At 42.3% G+C, this 20,096-nt stretch overlaps 1 protein-coding gene across 2 annotated transcripts in view; it reads left to right on the top strand.

Annotated features, from left to right (window-relative positions):
* Positions 1-371: 371 nt before the first annotated feature.
* CDK6 (cyclin dependent kinase 6) overlaps positions 372-20,096 on the top strand; it is a 141,901-nt gene continuing 122,176 nt past the window's right edge. Inside the window, exons 1-2 of one of the 2 annotated variants that reach the window (XM_040549584.1) lie at positions 372-787; positions 2,670-3,161. In XM_040549584.1, coding sequence (XP_040405518.1) covers positions 2,929-3,161 — 233 coding nt within the window. In that variant the 5' untranslated portion in view covers positions 372-787; positions 2,670-2,928. Of the gene's footprint in view, positions 913-2,669; positions 3,162-20,096 lie in introns of both variants that reach the window. The other variant, XM_040549585.1, reaches the window with a different exon arrangement.

Raw genomic sequence — 20,096 nt, 5'->3', positions numbered from 1 at the left:
GGCGCTCGCGGCGACCCTTGCGGTATGCGGCCGCCTTTGGCAGAGGCACATGAAGGATTTCATTGAGTGTGAAGACAGAGAGCAGAGACAGAAAGCAGAAGGAGGCGGCTGCAGCCTTTGTAGTCGGGGAGGAATGCGGAAATGTTGAAGCACTATGTCAAACTTTTTTTGAAACGGGGTCAAGTCACATTCAGCCAGCGTGGGAAAGCAAGGGAAAAAAAAAAAAAAAAAAAAAAAGTTGAGGAGAGGGGAAAGAAAAAAAAAAAAAAAAAAAAGCAAGCTGCCGCAATGCTCGCAGGCTGAGCAGAGGCCGGCAGAGCGAGCGGGGCCAGCAGCGCAGCCGGGGCACGGCAGCCCGAGGCCGGTGCCCGAGCCCCGCGGCGGGGCGGCTGCGGGCGCGTCGCAGCAGCGGCGGCGGCTCCCCGGGGGCCGCCGGCCGCGTTTATTTTTTAATTTTTTTTTCTTTTTTTTTTTTTTTTTTCTTCGGCGTTTTCGTTTTCCCCGAGCAGCGTGGGGGCGGGAGGAGAGGGCTGGGGGACGTGTGGGAGCTGCCTTCTGCGCCAAGGTGCAGCCCGGCGGCGGCGGGAGGATGCGAGCCGAGGGCGGCCGGGCGGCGGAGCAGCAGCAGCAGCAGCAGCAGCAACACCAGCAGCAGCAGCAGGAGCAGCAGCAGCAGCAGCAGCTACCTGTGTGGCCCGGGCGGCCGCTGCCGGGACCTGCCGGGGACATCGCCATGTGAAGGGGCAGACCCCGGGCCGGCTCTCCACCCCGCCTCGCTCAATGGGAGGTTTGTTTTAGGGAGGACTCACCCCCTCCCTTCCCAGCCACCCCCCTCCAACCCCCCCCCCCCAACAAGGGCTGAGGATTATTTGGGGAGCTGGTGGCGGTGGAGGCGGCCGTGGCGCACAGCAGGTAACGCGGGGCGCCCATGTGCTCCGCACAGCCGGCCCGGCGCCCCGGCCCCCACGCCGCGCCCCCCCTCGCCCCCCCACGGACGCCTCCTTTCGGGGACCGGGGGTCGCCAAACCCCCTCTCTCCCCCCCAAGGGGGCCGGTGTGGGGGGCCTGCGGGGACGGGGGGCTGCCCACCCGGGGAGCCGGGGTGTGGGGGGGTCCCCTTGTCCCCCCCCCGAGAAGCGCAGCCCTGTCCCCCGGGGGGGGGGGGGGAAGCGTGGGGACGCGGCTCCCCCGCGTGTCCCCGCCGCGTGTGGGGCGGCCGCGGAGGGCGAGGTGCGTGTCGCGGCCGGGGGGTGCCGAGCAGGGGAAGGGGACTGAGGTGAGGCCGGGGGCCCCTCCGTGGGGGGGACACGAGCGGTAACTTTGCAGCGGGCTCCGCGGCCGCCCGGAGCCAGGCCCGCCGCCCCCGCGGCCACGCACACGCGCGACGCGGTGCCCGCCGCCGGGGGGCGCCTCGGGGCGGCGGCGGGGCGCGGCCGGGCCGGGGCCTGGGGCCGGGGGTCGCGGGCAGGTGTCCCCCCGCCGGAGGGCTACGCCCGGGGAGCGGGGGTGCTCCGGAGGCTTCGGGGCAGGGCACGCCGCAGGGTGCAGAGGAGGGCACGGGGGGCTGTCCTGGGTTAGTGCTCGGTGGCTTCTGAAATGTGCAAGATCGGCGTCAAGGTGAAAAAAATTAGCGAAAATAGCTGTAGGTTCAAGGTAGTGGATGCCCGGCTGAGGTGTCTGGGGGACTTTGATGCTAGCACGGTAAAATAGGGTGTAGGGGAGGGTTGCAGCCCTCAAAGTGCCGATATCAATATATTAAAAAGAGGCAAGGAATAAAGGAGAGCGCTGACATGGAGCTGCTGTGAGGGGAGAGGATTTGCCCACAGTCGTGGTGTAGATGCGTGGATGAATCTGGATGCAGAGGGAAGCGGTTCTGCCCTCCCACCTCGTGCACTAGGCAGCAGACCATGAGACCATGCTGTTCCTGAAGACCATCTTCCATCACGCACCCAGCCCCACAGCGATCAGCAAGGAACTGCCACTCGTGTGTCCCATGGCAGCAGCATCCACAGCTAAATCCCTTGCGTGATCACAAGTTTCATGAATGTACCGTAGCATACAATGCTCAGAAACATATTAGTATCATGTTATATATGTACGTATTTCTCCTCCCACGAGGCAGGAACTTGTCTCTTGCAATGTCTTCATGCGGTGCCTAGCACAGCGGAGAGCAGATCAAGGCTGGAACCTCTCAGTGCTATCACTTACAATAAGTCACAGTAACATGGTACGGGATGTATTTCAAGGACTCTATGTGATGTCCAAGAAACCTTGGAGTCCCACATTCCTGCCATACGCCGCTGGACGTAGCTTGCAGTCACACGTGTGTAGGTAACTCCCCCATCCACCTCCTCCATGTCCCCCAGGGCCGCATTCAACCCTTTGCTCAGGAAAATCCCAGAGCACGTGGTTGCTCTGTGGCTGTGCGTTGTAGCTTTCTGGGCAAAGCACGATAACTACCCAGCATAGTATCAGCCGTGCAGTGATGTCAGCCCCTTGGCAGCTTGGTGGTTCACATCTTCCTTTGCACCACGTTTTTTGCAGTGCATGTAGCTGTCTACTTCATTAGCTTAATTTTGTCTGTTTTTAAACCGCGTGAAGTGATGAAGTAAACTAAAGCACAACAGCAGCACATTCTAACTCCCCTTTGTTGCTTGGTTGCTCCTCCAGATCTAACTGGCCTCACCCAGACAATGCTCCCAAAGACTGTATGATAATTTCTGGCAGCTGCGAGAGGAGGCACATCGGGGTCCGTGCAGCAGAGGAACAGGACCGGGGGGCTGAGAACTTCCTCCTGCCCACGTGGCAGGGCTACCAGGTGCGTGGCAGACCCGCAGCGCGAGCCAAGTGCTAGCCTTCAGAAAGCCAGCAGGGACGGAGGGCCGCCCTGAGGCACCCCGGGCACGGGAGGAAGAGGAGCAGCGGCAGCATGGATAAGGACAGCACAAACCTGGCTGACCAGCAGTATGAGTGTGTGGCCGAGATCGGCGAAGGAGCCTACGGGAAGGTGTTCAAAGCCCGGGACTTGAAGAACGGAGGCCGCTTCGTGGCGCTGAAGCGGGTGCGGGTGCAGACCAGCGAGGAGGGGATGCCGCTGTCCACCATCCGAGAGGTGGCAGTTCTGAGGCACCTGGAGACGTTCGAGCACCCCAACGTGGTCAGGTGAGGGAGCGGGGCATGCGGCCTGCCCAGCGGGGTCTCCGTGTCGCTGTGTGTGTGAGGCGAGTTGGGGTACATACATGGACTGGGCACCAGTTTGGGTTTGTGGATGGAGCGAGCACTCAGACGTGTACACGACGTGCGGTTTGAGGTTTCAGCAGGCCGTGGTGCTGCCTGCCAGACCTCACCTCATCCCTGTGCATTGCCTCCCACACACACAAACACCCATCTCCAGAGGCATAGGTGTGTGACTTAAGTGCTTGGGTGGATGGGCAAGGAGCCACACATACACTATTTCCTCAGGCGTGAGGGAGAATGAAAAAACGAACGACTCTTTTTGTCCCAGGTATTAGCTCTGCCAGCTGCAGCTGATCTTTAGCAGCCCTATTCATTATCAAAACAGCAATGATTATGAGAGTGTTAGTGGATTGTGCGTTTCACCTTTCTAGATGCTTTTATGGAGGTTGTAGATTATTACATTAAAGAGACGCAAGGGCCTAAGACTTCAAGCTTTCAGGAGGCCTCACAACTGAATGCTGTTTGACTGTTAGTAATTTCACCAAGTGCTGCTGATGGTGCTACCAAGAGTGCAGAAGGACGAAAGGCAGGCCTTTCTCTCAAAACAGTGACAATGACAGCAGGATTTCCCTCCTGCTGGTAGCATAACCCTGAATAAATGCCCCGTGTTCTTGGGCAGGTTCTCCCAGTGGTAAGGCTGGCCCTGCCAGGAGCTCTCGCCTTGCTGTAGCTGGAAACCTCCAGCAGCCAGTTTGGTCAATAACCATTATTCTGGCTGGCACCTAGTGATGCCAGGGGCATAAATTTCAAAAGTGGGTGCATCCAAGTGTGGGCAACATATCACATCTGGTCACTGAATCAGGTGACTTGGTTTACAGAGGAGCACACCCAATCTCCTTTCTTGGCAATAGAGATAATTGAGAGTTCCTAAAATCTCTGAAATCCAGTTCAATAATTTTGGTGAGTAAGTATGGATTTAGGTGCCCAGGTTTAGACATTTACATACTTGAAAATCATAAGCCTTTGTTTGGGAATAATTGGCTTTTGCCCCAAGTCGCATTTCGGACACAAGGGCTCGGGATGTGATGTGTCAGGGTGTTTGGGACACTGGCTGCACACCTACTTCCACAAACAAGCAGGGGAATGTAAGAAGCAGTTTCAAACACTCTTCTGAAACAGGAGGAATGCTATTTTAAAAGTCACCTCTGTTGTGCATATTTTTAATCTGTAGAGCAGATGAAGCTCTGAGTAGAACTTTGGAGTGGTTGAAATCGTGTCCTTGTAATGAGAGATTATTTGAAAATACTTGAATGCCTCAGTTCCATTACAGAAGATGGTAGAAGAGTTTGTAATCTACTGAGATTAAAGGTATATTTTTATGTTATGTAAATATATTCAGAGAAGGAAATACTATAAATGAAGATCTGCAGTTTTATGCAGCTGACCTAGCGGTACTAAATGTCGGAACATATTTTGCTCACAAAAATGTTCATTGTTTGTGCATGCAGTCTGGAAATTGGTATCGTGGCCAGGTTAGTAAGTAAAAATAATGGCAAATGCATTGTCTGCATACTGGATTAGAAGGTACAACATTTTCAGAGCACTGGGATAGCCACACAAATATTTGAGGTCAGATTTTTTGCGAAGGGGACATCTAGCTATCTTCTGAATTTTACAGGCAAGTAGCCCGAGACAAATGAGTGAGCAATGCAAATCTCATGTCAAATCTGTTATCTCTGAGTAAGGCGTGTGTGATCCATGAGTCGTTCAATGCAAACCAACAGTCATTCTGTGAGTCAAAATTTAGACACACTGCATGCAGTTGAGCTGCATATGACCTGTGCTGCTGAGCAAGCGTGGTTGTGGTGCTCTGGCATCAGCTGACAGCAGCAGCAGAAGCCACAGGCCACGTCTTGTCATGCCCAATGCAGATGGTAGGGTTGGGCTAACCAGGGAAGACCATAAGGAGTTCAGCCCAGAGCTGTTCTGTCTGCATGAAGTGGTGCTGAACGTGAAGAACAGTTTGGGAAGGAGAAGACCCAGCATTTGCTAGGTAAAGATGTAGCTCCATGGTTTTGTTGGTCACGGAGCCTCGACACAGGACCAGCTGAGTGACTGCAGCCTGGGATTGGCATGGCAGCCTTAGAGTCCCTTCCTTTAAAATCCTGAGTAGTGCTTAGTGTCAAAACTGGTTTCTAGTGCTTGGCACTGGGGATGGAAAAGAATTTTCTCCATAAAGTAGAAATGTCTAAATAGCATAGAATAATTTTAAACAAAATATTTATCATATTTTTCCATGCTACTTCTTGCTAATTATGAGAGGTTTTGTTCCTCGTCCCTTCTATCCAAGTCTCTTGTTTCCATATTCATACCATGCGGTGATGCATTTGTCACAGCACAGTTGCTTTTACAGGAATTAGATAATGAAGTTAGATAAGACTTGATGGCAGAATAAAGCAGAAGGAGGTGCGAGATGAGATGTGAAAGGAAGTCTAATCTTCAGCAGAAAAGTGATGGTAGTCTAAGTCTCTGGACTGTTAACTGTAAAGTGAATAGGGCCTGGTGGACTGACCAAAATTTTTGAAAGACTGTCAAAAATAACATACAGAAAGGCATGGGAAAAATACAGTAAAAAGGATGATCGCTTTGCACTTAAAATATTCTCCTGTTCACATTTGCCCTTGTGGAAAGGTCAGGACACCTTAGGCTATTCCATTTACCTTCACAAAACAAAGCAAAAAATAGCCAGTCTTCAAGAGTAAACGGTTGTGTGAATTGTTGTAAAATGGGGAATGTTGCATGAAATGTCCCTACTAACCAGGAGAATGATTAAGGTGCTCCTCTAGCTCACCTTTCAGATGGGAAGATGTAATGCTTTATTAAAACCTTACTGTACACAGTAGTTAAGTCTGGCAAAAATTGGTCCGGCGCTTATGTAGCTTAGTTCTGTTCTGTTTGGGAAGAAATGAAATATACGTAGACAAAGGACAGGCTTTGCCAGGAATAAATGACATATTAGATTCAGGAAATTCCTGTGTGTAAAACTGGGAGTATTCCCTGCTGTAATATATCTGTAGATTTTTTTCTTGTGATTATATTGCTAAATCCAGTAATATATTGTGTTCGTTTTATATCTCTCCTGCTGGTAATCAGATGAATAATTTTCCCCTAATGTTAATCATTCATCAAACCATGAATTTGCACCCTAGGAAGGTGATATACAAGACAGAATACTGTAATTCTTGCAGTGCTCATTTTCTAACACACGCACACACATATATTTAACAGTTTTAACAGTTTTAAACCATAAGCAAATAGAGCAAACCTGCAAAGCTGTATGGTTTTTGCTCCTCGGTTATTTTTTATTTTTTTTTTTGATAAATCTAACTTGGTATTTCTATGGGTTAGTAAGTCTTCTATTTCAAAACAACCAAAACTATATTGAATATAGTCTATTAGAATATAATCTAATCTGGTCTGTTATGTCAAAGATAAGTGTCAGAAATCTTGCCATTCAGGATCGCAATTGCCATATAATAAGGAAGGAATTCAAAATCTTATTTCTCTCCTTTCTGTTAACTTGCAGAATAGGTGGCCCAGATAATTGAGTTATGTTCAATAGAATGATCCACCTAGCTGGGACTGTAACTCCATTCCTCAGACTTTTTGGTACATGGATAAGTGTGTGGGAAACCCGATAGTTATGAGTAATTGGACAATTATCCCGTGTTCAAATTTTTATGTTGTTTTACATCCAATGAAATATAAATGACAGTGTAGACAGCACTCTGTGGTGCAGCAATACCATCATGTTGCTTTTTCTTGACGTTTGCAGTCCATGGTCCGTGCCTCTTACCTCTTGGTTTGCACTTGAGTGCTTTATGGAGCCCATCGGCTGCTTCCCCTGGCAAGGACACATGAGCATGGAGGGACGAGGCTGGTGCATGCCTGACACCCCCATCCCTGTTTGCCCAGATGTAAAGACCATCACTTGACCTTGCTCAATGTTCCCAGAAGTGTGCAATGGCTTGGTGCTTAAAATTGCATTATACTAATATAGGAGGTGTCTTTTTCATAACAGTGTCTTAAAATTCCCCATCTAACCTGATGCAGAGAGCATTCAGAACGTACCTGAAAGAAGTCATCGGTGCATAGCCAAGCTTTTGCAAGGCAATTTGAACTTGTAGTTGTTTTGCTTGTTTTGTTTGTCAAACTGAAATCATACCGGAACATACAGTGGGAGAGGAATTTCAAAATTCAGTAGTTAATTTTGTTTCTTTTTGCAGTCTATGGTAATGCTGATATTGGCTGCTGGCTTTATTACTGTGCTGTTAAGAAGTTGAAAGGATGATGTTCTCAAAATCATTGAGATGTTTCATCCCCTGAAGTGTAATATTTCTATTTTAGGCGATGTTTGTCTCCAGTGAATTCTGCTTCCTTCCTTACTTCCTTTTTCTGCCAAGCTAATGTTAAACTTTTAGTGTATGACATCATTCCTACAGATCAACAGCATGCAATACAATTTATTTTTGTGTAGCACCACTCCTATGGCATCTGACAGGCCCAAGGATAGAAAGAAGTGGATACCTTCACATTGCTAAGTACAGGGTTTATGTTGCATGCAGAAAGAGTAAAATAAGATGCAGAGATGGGGTGAAGCAAAAGAAACAGAACTGGAAACTTAGAAATTGCCAAGGTTAAAGGAATTAATGCAGCAGATTAGTCTCAACTGAGGTGGATGAGTAATGGGAAGGAAAAACTGAATGAGCCTCAGTTCAGTTTTAGACTAACACAAACAGGATGGTCTTCAAGGCAAGATGAGAAGACGGGAAATGCCTTGGCGAGAGAGAGACATTTCCAGGCTAGAGAGCAGCCGGAGATGTCCCTGCACTGTCCTGTCCCAGCGAGGAGGACACCGCGACAGTGCTGGAGACAGAGGGACAGCTCACCCGGGGAAAGGGCTTCTCCGATGGCAAGAGGGCAAGGAGAACAATGTGGCTGATACTGAACAGGGTTTGACAGGAGGTAGGATTTGGAGAAGTTTCTTAAATTGGCAGAGGACATTGTGAAACGGCTGCGCATGAATGCTGGCCTGTCATCATCTGTTTGCAGCCCTACAGTACACAGAATAAGGGAAAATCAGTGATATTCTTCCTGTCTATATGAATTGTTTATTAGTAATGGATGTGATGATTTAGTTTGAACACATGGCCTTCCAGAAACAGGACAAGATAAGAGTATGTCAGGAAGGAAGGGTTGAATATGGAAGAGCCTTTTAAGCCTTAGGAAATTCTCTGGAGTGAATACAAGCTTTCTTCAAAAAGTATTTTATCTTACTCTGAATCTAAGCTTTTTATAAAAAACATGTTTCCAGTCTTTGTGTGAGTAAATGTTAGTCATTTTAGATCATGTACAGCGCTCCCTTCCTTCTCTAAATCAGTGGAGGGTTGTATCTGTAATGTTCCTGGAGACCTAGTATTGCTGGGTCCTGCCCAGGATGAAAAACCATCGCACCTCACCAAAACCACTGCTGGTGCCAGCCTGCTATCGCCAGATAGAGGCATCCATCCCCTGGGTTCCTGGAGTGGGGTCCAGGAGTCAGTGCTGGCCACAACAGGGGCCAGGTCGATTGCCTGGGACTTTCAGGTTTGTGTCGTGATACCCTGGTGCCTGCTGAAATGTGGAAGAGGGTGCAAGTAGTGAGCTCTTTCCCGAAGTTTGAAGGAGAGTAGGCTGTCAGCTGTGACTTAGCAAAGTACCAAGTGAGTCACTCAGGTACTCCCAGTGGGATTTAAGTAATTGTTCAAAGTTTAACAGATATGTAAGTACACTATCAAATACAAAAAGATATGATATTAAATATGCACTGATTATTAAAATGCTTTTCTGGATAGAGTTCAGGCACAAAGCAGTGACTGGGACAGTATACGTAAGAATACAAGTCATAGCTATTGATTCTTCTTCATGTACTGCATTATTTCTAGAGATTTTTTTTTATCTTGGAAGTTAAAAAAAGTCATGCAGAATAAATAACATAATTATCCTGAAACAGCAGAGATGTTTTGTACAGCAACATGAATATGGCATCAAGTGCTTAAGTTATTTGTCTTTGAGTTGCTTAGTAATTCTTAGTTGACTTAATTCTGATCTGAAGTTTTAAAATTGTTTTACAAAACTTCATAACTCAAAGTAACATAGAAGTTGCTGTACCTTCCAAAACATTGCAGCAGTATATTAGAGCATTTGGGTTTTACGCTGTGTATGAAATCTAGTTGTTTTCCAGTTTTGCTGAACAAGTGGATTCTTAATGATCTAACAAATGATCATAAGATAACTGTGCCTGTACACAAAAGTCACCAAGCTACATGTTTTCATTCAAAAGAGAGGAAATTTCTCCTCCTATATCAGTTCTACATGTATTTTTCATATATTCTGAAAAAAATATTTTAAATTGCAAATGCATTTAACAGCTCTATCTTTAAACTCTACAGCATGTTACTAATAAGCAAGCTGCTTTGGAATTTTCCAAGGGGTGTGACATAACGGACTTTGATGTTTTCCATTTGGGAAACCTCTCTCGGGAGGGTTTAGATGAGAAGGTCATCAAAGAGTGGAAATGTGACAGTAGACTTCCATAACTGTTTCAAAATACCAATTGCATGCAAACTTTTGTATTAATTTTCCTGTTTATTTATTTACCCATATCCTTGGAAAATTTGTTCCATCCTTAGAAATGTTCACAAGGAAATATTCCTTTAAATATCTTTTTAAAATCAGGCCTTAAAATTTTAACAAGTCAGCTATAGGCAGAATGAAGAAGGTACTATATGAGTAATAAGAAACTCTTCTATATGATGCTTCAGACGTATTTTTAGGGTTTTAGAACAAGATAGATCTCTACACTAAGAAGCATCTCACATAATTTTAGGACCAGGTGATGTTTTCAGATATGTAAATACAGAGTGTACTGGAATATGCCAATTTGCTGGTATTGGTAGAGTTGCCTTGGGGTAGATTTCCCATGGCACACCTAGAAAACAATTTACAAACAGCAAAATGTCACATACTGTTTTAAAAGCATTCGTATGAACACTGATATCACTCTGGATGATCATTAACAGGTAACTGATCTTCTCTAAGCAAAACAAAATAAAAAATAATTCAGATATGAATTATCTTTGCAGGAATTTCCCATATTTAGTGACTGAAAACTCAGTTCTAACAAAGATGAATCACACTGAGTTTAAATGAAACCTATCAAGTTTGGGCTTTTGCAACATTAGTCAGTACAAAATGTTACGTGTTGTGATAGAGACAGAGAAAGGAAGTGAGAAATAGGATGGAAAAGTCTATGTGGTGTTTTTTCTCTCTCATGTGAAGCTTTGGCTAAGCATTTAATATCTCTTTGAAGCATGGTCACTACAATAAATCACCCAAGGTGGCAGTTGCTGTTTAACAATTTCAGAGAATTCCCTTCTCTCTGAAATCAATTAATTATAAACTGGAAATTTCAGTACTTTGTTCATTGTTTCTCAAGTGAGCATATTTCTGGGAGCTTTCTGTGAATGTAATTCCTAGCTGCACTGATGCTTTTGTTTCTCTTCATCTGTGGAACCAGCGCTCTACTGTAAGGATAGAATTCTATCACTATTTTTTTTTTCACATTTGATGTGGTATTTTGCATACAGCTGCAGAGTAGACAGTTACCTTTGAAAAGAACATTTGGCTGGTTTAATTTGATTAGAGCAAACCACCTCAATCATTTCTGAACTAAGACCGTTTTCATTTTAACTTGGCAGTAGGAGTTGGGAATGTACTGGCGGTACTTAGATGTTTGGGGGAGTACCAGTTTGGATACACAGCTAACACTGAAATGAAACAAACCTGGAGGGCTTTGCCCACTCTGCCCCTTCCCCATGAAAAAGGAGGGTTGTGCAGCCAGTGAATATTGCATTTAACATTTACTTATTATGACAAGGGATTTTGAATGTTTCTACAGAAATTGAAAATCTTTAGCTGGCTAGAATGCGTAGTCGTACATTTAAAAATAAAATAAAATAAAATAAAATAAACAACACGTGATATTAAAAACAGATATAGGATATGAAAGTCTTCTATTTACAGCAAACTTAAGAATTCCTAGCAACAGTATTCTGAGTAAAGCTATAATAAAATCCAACATGCAAAATATGGTGGATTTCTCATAGCTAAATAGTATTGCTTCTATTAAATCTTAACAAGATTCCTCCTGTCTGTCATTCTTCGGGCTTTGGGTTTTACTCATCTCATGATAAAAATACATTGTGATATTTTTTGTGTGTGTGCATGTTGCATGTTAAAGATTAAATTAGATTATTCAGATTTACAGTATTCTGTATTATACGTGATTTTTTGCTTTTCAGTTGCCCTCAGTGGTGATCAAATCATTTTCCTAGAAAAACCCTTGTGGCTGTCTAGGATATCAATGTGTCTCATAAGAAATGACAGCCCTTTAATAAATTATAGCTGGATGTCATTCTCCAGAAAAGAGGATTATGATCTTTAAGTGCTCTGACTAAGCAATAGTAGATCATCATATACAGAATATGTTAATCAGAAGCTTACAGTTAAAGGAACATTCTCAGGTTATTCTTGTGTTTATGTTCTGAAAAAAAAAAAATTACATAGTTAAATGTTCATCCATGTGAGCAGCCTAATGTTCAGTAGCAATGGAAGAATTGCATCCACATCTTACAGCCAACTCAAAAAGGCAGTTATAAATTTCTGCAGGTGAAGTTAATTTATACTAGCTCTGGTTGTTCAAATGATAAATTCCTAATGCTAAGATGAACAAATATATATTAGGACAGGAAGTCTGTGCAGAGGTGTCCCACCAAGTATGCACATTTGAGACTTTACAGATCAGATTTTAGAAGTCAGAACTATGGATTTTATCAAACTGTCCTTGGGTATAAAAAGAATTGTTTCATTAGGAGTTTTTTTCACTTATACAGGCTCAGAGAGTTTCTCTTGATCTGTTTCACTCCTCCCAGTGACATTCCCTTTGAGGACCACAGACAATTTCCTCTGCCTTTGTATGTACATTCTGAAATACTTGATTCCTATCTCTGCATGGTCACCTGAGCAATTTTTACAATGTTGCACTTAGACCAGAACTCCAGGTTACATTGCAGATACAGTCATTTAAATGCTATGTACATTTCCTTACTTCAAGAGGAAATGCTCCTCTATCTACAATTCTGTCTGCTTTCTGATTGCTGTACATTGCATTGGAAGTTTATGTCTAGCTTGTTACTAGCTAGCACAGCACCAGAGCCTTTAATATTGATTTCTGTGTTTCTTCCAGACAGTGAAAGTTAAAGCCCTGCATTATTTTTCTCAGCTAGGAAGTAGGTCATAAAGTGAATCTTATTTTGCTAATTTTATCTAGCATCGCACTTTGTTTACATTTGTCATCTTTATGACATAGAGGTTGAGCAGCATCTGCAATTTTAATTAGTGTGTTGTTTATCCTTAGATAACCTTCTAGATCAATAATGGAGATAGGCCTACCCACCAATCTTTGTGGTTTCCTCTTAGACATCTCTAATCAATTTGTTGCCTTACTGTTTGTCTCTGCCTTACGTAAACTGCTGAGCAACAAGTTTTGTTCAAAGCAATACTACCCATAACTCGATGGGTTTGAATCAATGACTCTAGTCTGTAAATCGGTATTAAATGTCTCATTAGGCTCGGCATTCTTGGAAGGGCCTGGACAAGTCAGTACTTCTTGAGAAATGAATACCTGTATTTCTTCGTTGCACTGAGTCTCATTCATCACATTGCCTTTATGTTTGTAACTTCATTTAAAAAAAGGTAGAGAGTTGACTGGCACTATTTACGTCTGTGCTGCTTATTGTTCGTTTTGTCTCTCCTTGTTTTTTAACGCTTTTTAATTTTCTTAGGTCCAGTTAAAACATCTATTAGGGACATCAGTTAACCAAAAGCAAAGCTTTATGTACTAGTGAAAAAATACGAATTCCAAGAACTTGGAATTGAACTGTAGGAGAGCCAACAGACCAGAGCAGTACAATAGCAGGAGAGTTGCACAGGACAGTCAGGTAACCTATTTGATTGAAAATGAAAGTATTTGTGGCTAAAGATAAAATCCAGATAGGTGAATAACACTGATGAGGGAGTCTCTTTAAAAGACATTTTAAGTATAATAGAATGTCCCAGACCAATAGGGTACTGCGATGTTTGTAAGAAAATACATATCAAAGACTGTTTGGTTTCCAGTAACCCAAAGTTCAGAGTGGACAAGTTAGTTCTACAGAAACAAAACTTAAGTCATAAGGAGCAAACGTAAATGTCCTCTAGATCATTGAAAGAATGTTGAGCCCATAATTCTTGAAGAAGTTTAAGTTTATTAAAGCAGTAATAAAGGACAATTTCAATGACTGTTCATAATAAAATGAACAAACAGGACAAGGTTTAAAGACAAAACTCACAAACTCCTTCAATGAAGCAGCTGTTCCTGGAGTACAAGGAAGAGAACACTCACTGTGTAGTCTGAAGCAACTTACAATAATTGGTTTAAGAAATTCTTATAGTCAAGGCAGAAAGTCACAGGAGCAACAATAATTAAATCTGATATTCTGGGGACAGGAATGGTTCCCAAACTTGTTATAGTACCAATAGACTTCAGAACAGAGAGATTAAGAAACAGAAGGGAAGCAGAAATCCAACAGTTGAGAGAAAGGGTATGAAAATCTATGGATTTTGCATGGCAGGTACTTAAATAAAGATCTGTAGCTGCACATTTTGTCAGTTAGGACATTTACCTCTCCCTGGTGTGATGCTCTGTGCAGCTACTGGAAATCCTAGCTACTGCTTTGGATCTGTAGCCTCTTCTGGGTGCTACCGAGACACTTTAAACATAGATGTAACTCTTTGGTTCTGGTGGTTCTGCAAAGGGGTGGGTGGTATTGAAGGGAGGAACCAAACTTTCTCCTTCCTTTTCATGTCTCTGCTCCAGTATATCATGTTGGAGACACACAAGGTACACATAGCCACAAATTAAAAAAAAAAAATAGAACAGGAAAGCATGGTAAGAATTGTGAGCATACGTCTAACTTTAACCATCCAAATATTAAATGCATACTCCAACCTAGTCATGCATATTATCTCCGTGGTGAGTGCAGAGAGTGAATGTGCTTTCTGAGAGTAATTCATCCCACTCAGCCTCTGTACCTACCCTGGAGCAGAATGAATTGCTGTCTGGAAACTCTTTGCTCTCTCATGTTGACCACAGAGTCCAGGTGACTCACGCAGAGTGGACACCAACTGGAGCCTGCTGAAGCTACATGAGATACGTGACAGTCAAAAGTTTGAAGGTGGAAAGTGGAAACACGGGCAGGGATTTTGTACAGCAAATAAGAGAATTTACAAAAACAAATAGGAAATTGTTTTGTGGGTGGGGGATCAAAAATCTAGCATTGAAATCAGAGGACACTTGAACTGTCAAATTAGAGGAGAAATAAGAAGCAAGTATTACAGGGGACCTTAATTTTTTACTGAAGTCTGGTATATGTATTGTTGATAAGGGTTTGCACAGGATGCTTTTTTATCAGTTAACAAAAATGATGTACTTCTAATAATAGAGGTTAGGTTTCTGTGAAATGTACTGACTTCAGACAATCTGCTTCTAGTTTGATCTTGGCATCAAAGTACTAAAGGGAACAGGATGTAGCTGGAATGGGTCATCATTGCCTGGTTACCTTGTACACAACTTTAAGCTCCAACAGAAGCCATTTTGGTCAAAAGCTGTTAATCTCTTACAAGAGGAAGAGTAGCTGAAGATGTGTGTTGGAATAATCCAGCCCACAAGTGGCTTGTGGCATGTTTCAGAGTCTTCTCAGATACAATTTTTCTTGCTTGTTTTTCTCATTTTCCTCTTTCTCACTCTGCCGTATTGGTCTGGTATGGGATTTGCCACTAAGTGGGCTAATTACCTCATTATTAATAACATTCTAATGCTACACATAATTTTCCTTCATAATTACTTCAAATTCCTTTTGAGCAAATTACGTGATTGTACAATTGCAAGTAGTTGAAAAATTCTGGTGTTTAACCTGTATTACACTCTAAATTATCCAAGACCTTTCTTGGGTTCTTGGAAAGCGGTGATACTATACCTTTATCTCTTGGAATAGTTTTTTGGAATTCAAGTTTTATTTTTCCATAAACCTAAAACACACCAGCCCACATTGCTAGGTAATAGCTTGCAAAATTAAGATCAGCCTATTACGCTAACAGATTCTGCTTCCATGTTTTTGACCAGGTAAAAATGTTTTGTCAAGTGCCTGTTGGAGCTAGTTCTTTTATGGCTTGAGTCACAAAGCTTGAAAACAGATTTATTTATTTTTTATTATGGAACCGCTAAGACAAAGTAATTGTCCTTATTTATAAGCTGCTCTGTTAAGCTGTTTGGCTACGTGTAATCGCATATGTGTGTATATGTGGCAAAGAAATACCATGAAAAATTCTACTGCATTTTTACCAGGAAGTTCAGAATTATTATTTTGTAACATGGATGAGGATTGTTAGACATGTAGAACTGCAGTTAGTTTTAAATCTGTGCCTTAAAAATGTCTGAGAAATTTTCTTTTTTGAAGTTAAAAGAAAAAATTGAAAGGGAATGACGGCAAGCCAGACAACAAATCATCCCAAAAGCTAATTGTTTTTAAAAAGTTACATGACATTGAAAATTGAAACTTGGAACTAAAGTGCTGTCTTGCTCCTAAGCATAATAAAATAGTAGATTTTATTAAATGTATTCTGGAAAGTGTAAATAAAAATTATAGAGCCTGATGTGAGTGGCAAAGAGCCCAGGCAATATCCAAAAGAGTAAACATGTAATGGCTTAACCTAACTGGGGCACAGTCCACTCCAGCAAGCAACTGAGCAGGGGATGTCAATATTTAAAAGCAGCAGAACTAATTTTTGAAACAGATGGCTTTTTTTTCCTCCTGTGTGCAGTACAAATGTATTTCTTAGATTTTAGGTAGTATTTTGATGATGGGATTATGTGTCTCATTTTAATATTGACCCTTTTATTATTTTTTAAATTCTTATAAATATACATCCACTTTGATCGCTCATCTTTCAAGTATGAAAATGCTAGCTTTAAATGGCATTATTTACTCAGTTGCAGAACTCATTTATCCCAGAATACATCATTTATACAAAAATATTGCAGTATTATCTTTTCAGCTTTTTAATGGAGGTTCTCTTTAAAAAGACTGTTGAGCTTTTGAAATAGGTTAATTGCAATTTGCTGAATGGGCATGATTATGGCTTTTCTATCATACTGATCACCAACATTTTCACAAGCCTAAAAAAGTCTTCTTTTACAAGGCTTTGGAAAATAAGCCTAAATAAGGCTAATTTTAATAAAAAATAAGCCTTTGGAAAATAAGCCTAAATTTACATCACCTTTCTGTCTTCTGGAGTGAAACAGGGAGAACGCACAGCGTGTAGATCAGTAGCCATATATCGTACAGGCATTCAAAGAAATGGAGACTACCGTGTCTTCCTGGGTTTAGCAACAAAAATGGTCTACTGTGTATATTTCTTCCAAATGGCCTTCAGTGGCAGATATTTCTCAGTGAAATATTTTTGTAATACAGACAGAGATTTTTATTTCAGGATATATAGATACCAGTTGTGATGTTTTAAACCCAAGAAATGCCTACATGAAAAGTAGGTAAAACAGAGATTTTGACTTCTCTTCCCAGAAAGTCACATCAATTCTGTGATAACTCAGAAAGCAGCTGAATGGGCCTTTATAAAAAAATATGAACTAAGTCACTTCTAAGTGGAGACAGCTGGGGTCTATTTAATATCCTGTGTAAAATGGTCGGGTCAACTTCCTGGAATAACTTAGGAGTTTTATTTCATGAATATCCCAGTGCTGCAGGAACCTGGGGTGGCAGTGAGGCTCTTGAATTGAAATGTACCTCAAGGAAAAGCTCTGTGGCCATAGCTGTGTATTTTGTATGGGACGGCAAGAAGCGTTTGGGAACCTGTTGTGTCTGTGCATAAGTGTCTGTCGTGGGTGCTCATTAATGCAGGCAACTGGTCTCAGGTTTTTCTTCCAATCCTATATTTTTATGATTTAGGCATTAGAATACTAGTTGAAAAGCATCGTGAAGTGACACTGGACAGGAAGTCCAGGGATTCACAAATATCCTGATGGCCCTAAGTACCTAGGTTATTCTGTAATTTGGGATGCTGGCTCCTAAATCATTTAAATTATCTTGACAGTTTCACAATGTCTTTTTTCCCTTTGCAATTAATCCAGCCATATCCTTGCTATCTAAGACTGTGCATTTCCTTAGTGTGTTCCCTGTATCTGTTCAATTTAACCACTCTGGACTCCTTAAGTTTCTAATCTAATATTATTTTGTAGATCCTGCTATCCCATTGTATAAGGATGAAAAGATATTAGTCTTTGTAGACCAGTGCTGCTGGTAAGTGTTCACTCCCACCCTCCAAAAGTGGCACAATATAGCAATTGATATAACACAGCCCAGTGGCAACTTAATTATAAACCTCCAGTGCACTAAGTATGAAAATTCATGATAAAAACTGTACAAAAAGACAATATGTCCAGTATGGTTAGATATACCTCACAGCATGAAAATTTGGCCTTTCCTTGACTGCGTATTTAAATAGAAGATAAATGGAAGCTTTAAATAAGAGATAAGAGAGAGATAGGAGCACACTATTAAGAGGGAGAGGATGAAGTCCTAACATGATGATTAGCTGATTTACTTCAGTTGGATAGAGATGGGAATTGTAATATATATACATATATGTAGTCAGTGAAATAGGCCAGCTGACCAAGACCAGAAAAGGCTTTTGTAGACTGTGCTGGGGGTGCCTGTGTGGTGTGTAATGGTGCCGGTTTGGTCACCTGTAGCAAGGCTCAGGACCATTGGTTGTGGTGCAAGCTTCTGTGCTGGTTCAGAGAACAGAGGTAAATTTGATGGTCTAGGGCTTGGGCGTGAGGTAGAGAAAATAATGAGGAGCAGGAGGTTCTTCTTTAGCCCTCCTTGTCTCTCAATATCTGCTTACAGTCTCTTGACTTATTTTTGGCCTAAAAATAATTATGTGAATAAAACAATTTGTATAGGGGCTGGAAATGGTCAGAACAGTTTCCATCAATCGCAGTATTTTTCTGAAGTGGAAAAGGACAGATCGTGTAGGGAACGGTGTAGAGCAGGACAGAGCCAAAGGGATAATTTTCAGCAAATTAAAGCTCGGCAGTTTTGACGGACTCGCTTTATGATCATAAGTAATCCATGTCCACTCATTTTCGAGTCCACGCAGCATTTGCAGGCAGATGTGAGGCAGCCCTGCCTCCTTCCCCAGCAGATGCCTACTTGCTCTGCCTGCGTGTTGAGCCAGCTGGAAGCTGCGTAGCCATGTTAGCTCTGCCGAGCCTCAGCCATTACGCTCTGCTGTCCTCACGTCTTCCTCAGCTCAGCCCGAGCTGACACGGGCTGTGTGGACGATGCAGAGCACACTCTTGTTTGCTTGCAGAAGTTACGTAGATGTGTCTTGTTTTCAACTGCCGAGATGTAAAAATGTTTTAGCGCTCCGGGAACCAGACCTTGTTTTGCAAGATTTATTATAGCTTGCTCGTTCCTTTCAGAAATGTGAAAGACATGTTGTTGCAAAACAACCAAAATATAGTTTTGTCATGTATTTACATCTGACATACACCATCATTTACAAAATGCTGAATTTATTTCAAAACTCTCCATGCATTAAAGTGTAAACCCTAATCTCATGCTGCTAAAAGACGCCCCAAAAGAAATAGTTGCCTTTGCCCCGAAGTAATAAAACAGTCAAATAAAATTTATTGCCAGCTCAAAATGCTACTAACACCTCATTTTCATTGCCAAACTCTGCAAATAATCTTTAATTTGTTTTCTTTTACATATGTGTCTAAGAGCTTAAAGGAAATACTTAAAAAGCTGTATGGTCTGTAGAATACTTCACTCAGCGTGCATTAATCTTTAAATGACTGGCTCACAGGATCATGTAAACTGGATGCTAAAGGAGGAAACATGTTTACTAGACAACTACCTGGGGAACTGGAGGAGAAAAGCACCTGAGAATCTTACAATTATGGATATTTGTAGTTTTCTTTGCATGTGTTATGAATTAATTTTAGAATAAGACGGCTTATTAGAGGAAATGGCATGACAGCCAAGGAGCCTGTATAGCCACGTGCGTATAGACTGTGCATAAGTGGGATGCAAACCTCTCTAAGGAACAGAGCAGCCGTGAAGCCCACACTTTTAAAAACTTAGTAAGATGCAGCACCTCAAATTCTGGTGAAATGTGTAAGGAATTTGCATGCTAATGGAAATGAAGATCCCTTTTTATGTATCAAGTGTTTAAGAGCAATTGCCTCCTGGCTAAATTTATTAAGCCAGAAAAATCTTGTAAAATTTCTATTGAAGATTTATTAGTCCCATTTGTTTCTTTTCTGCACAACATGAATATTAAACTCAATCCTGCAAGTTTGTCATAGGTGAAACTCCCTTTCAAATTAAAGGAAATTCTGGCCCTGAGCCAAAGCCAGTTAAATACGTGTACTAACTTCATGAAGTTTAGGTAGAGGCTCTTGTGTGCAGAGCTTTTTAGGATGGATCCCGGTCTGTGGAGCTTGAGTGAATAGGTTGGAGGTGTTTTCAGTGCTGTTTTTTGACATCTCTCATTTTCTTATAAGTTCCTTGTTAGAAGAAATGTTTATAAACATCTACATAATCAATTGAACATAATCTGGAATCCCACCAACTAAAATTGCTCAATTATAGTTTTCCTGGGAAAGAGTCATGTCTCCTAAATTCAGTTGAATTCAAG

This window comes from Cygnus olor, chromosome 2 (assembly GCF_009769625.2).
Source record: "Cygnus olor isolate bCygOlo1 chromosome 2, bCygOlo1.pri.v2, whole genome shotgun sequence".
Lineage (NCBI taxonomy): Eukaryota > Metazoa > Chordata > Aves > Anseriformes > Anatidae > Cygnus > Cygnus olor.
The sequence above is the reverse complement of the archived record's forward strand: the minus strand, read 5'-3'. Positions and strand labels throughout refer to the sequence as shown.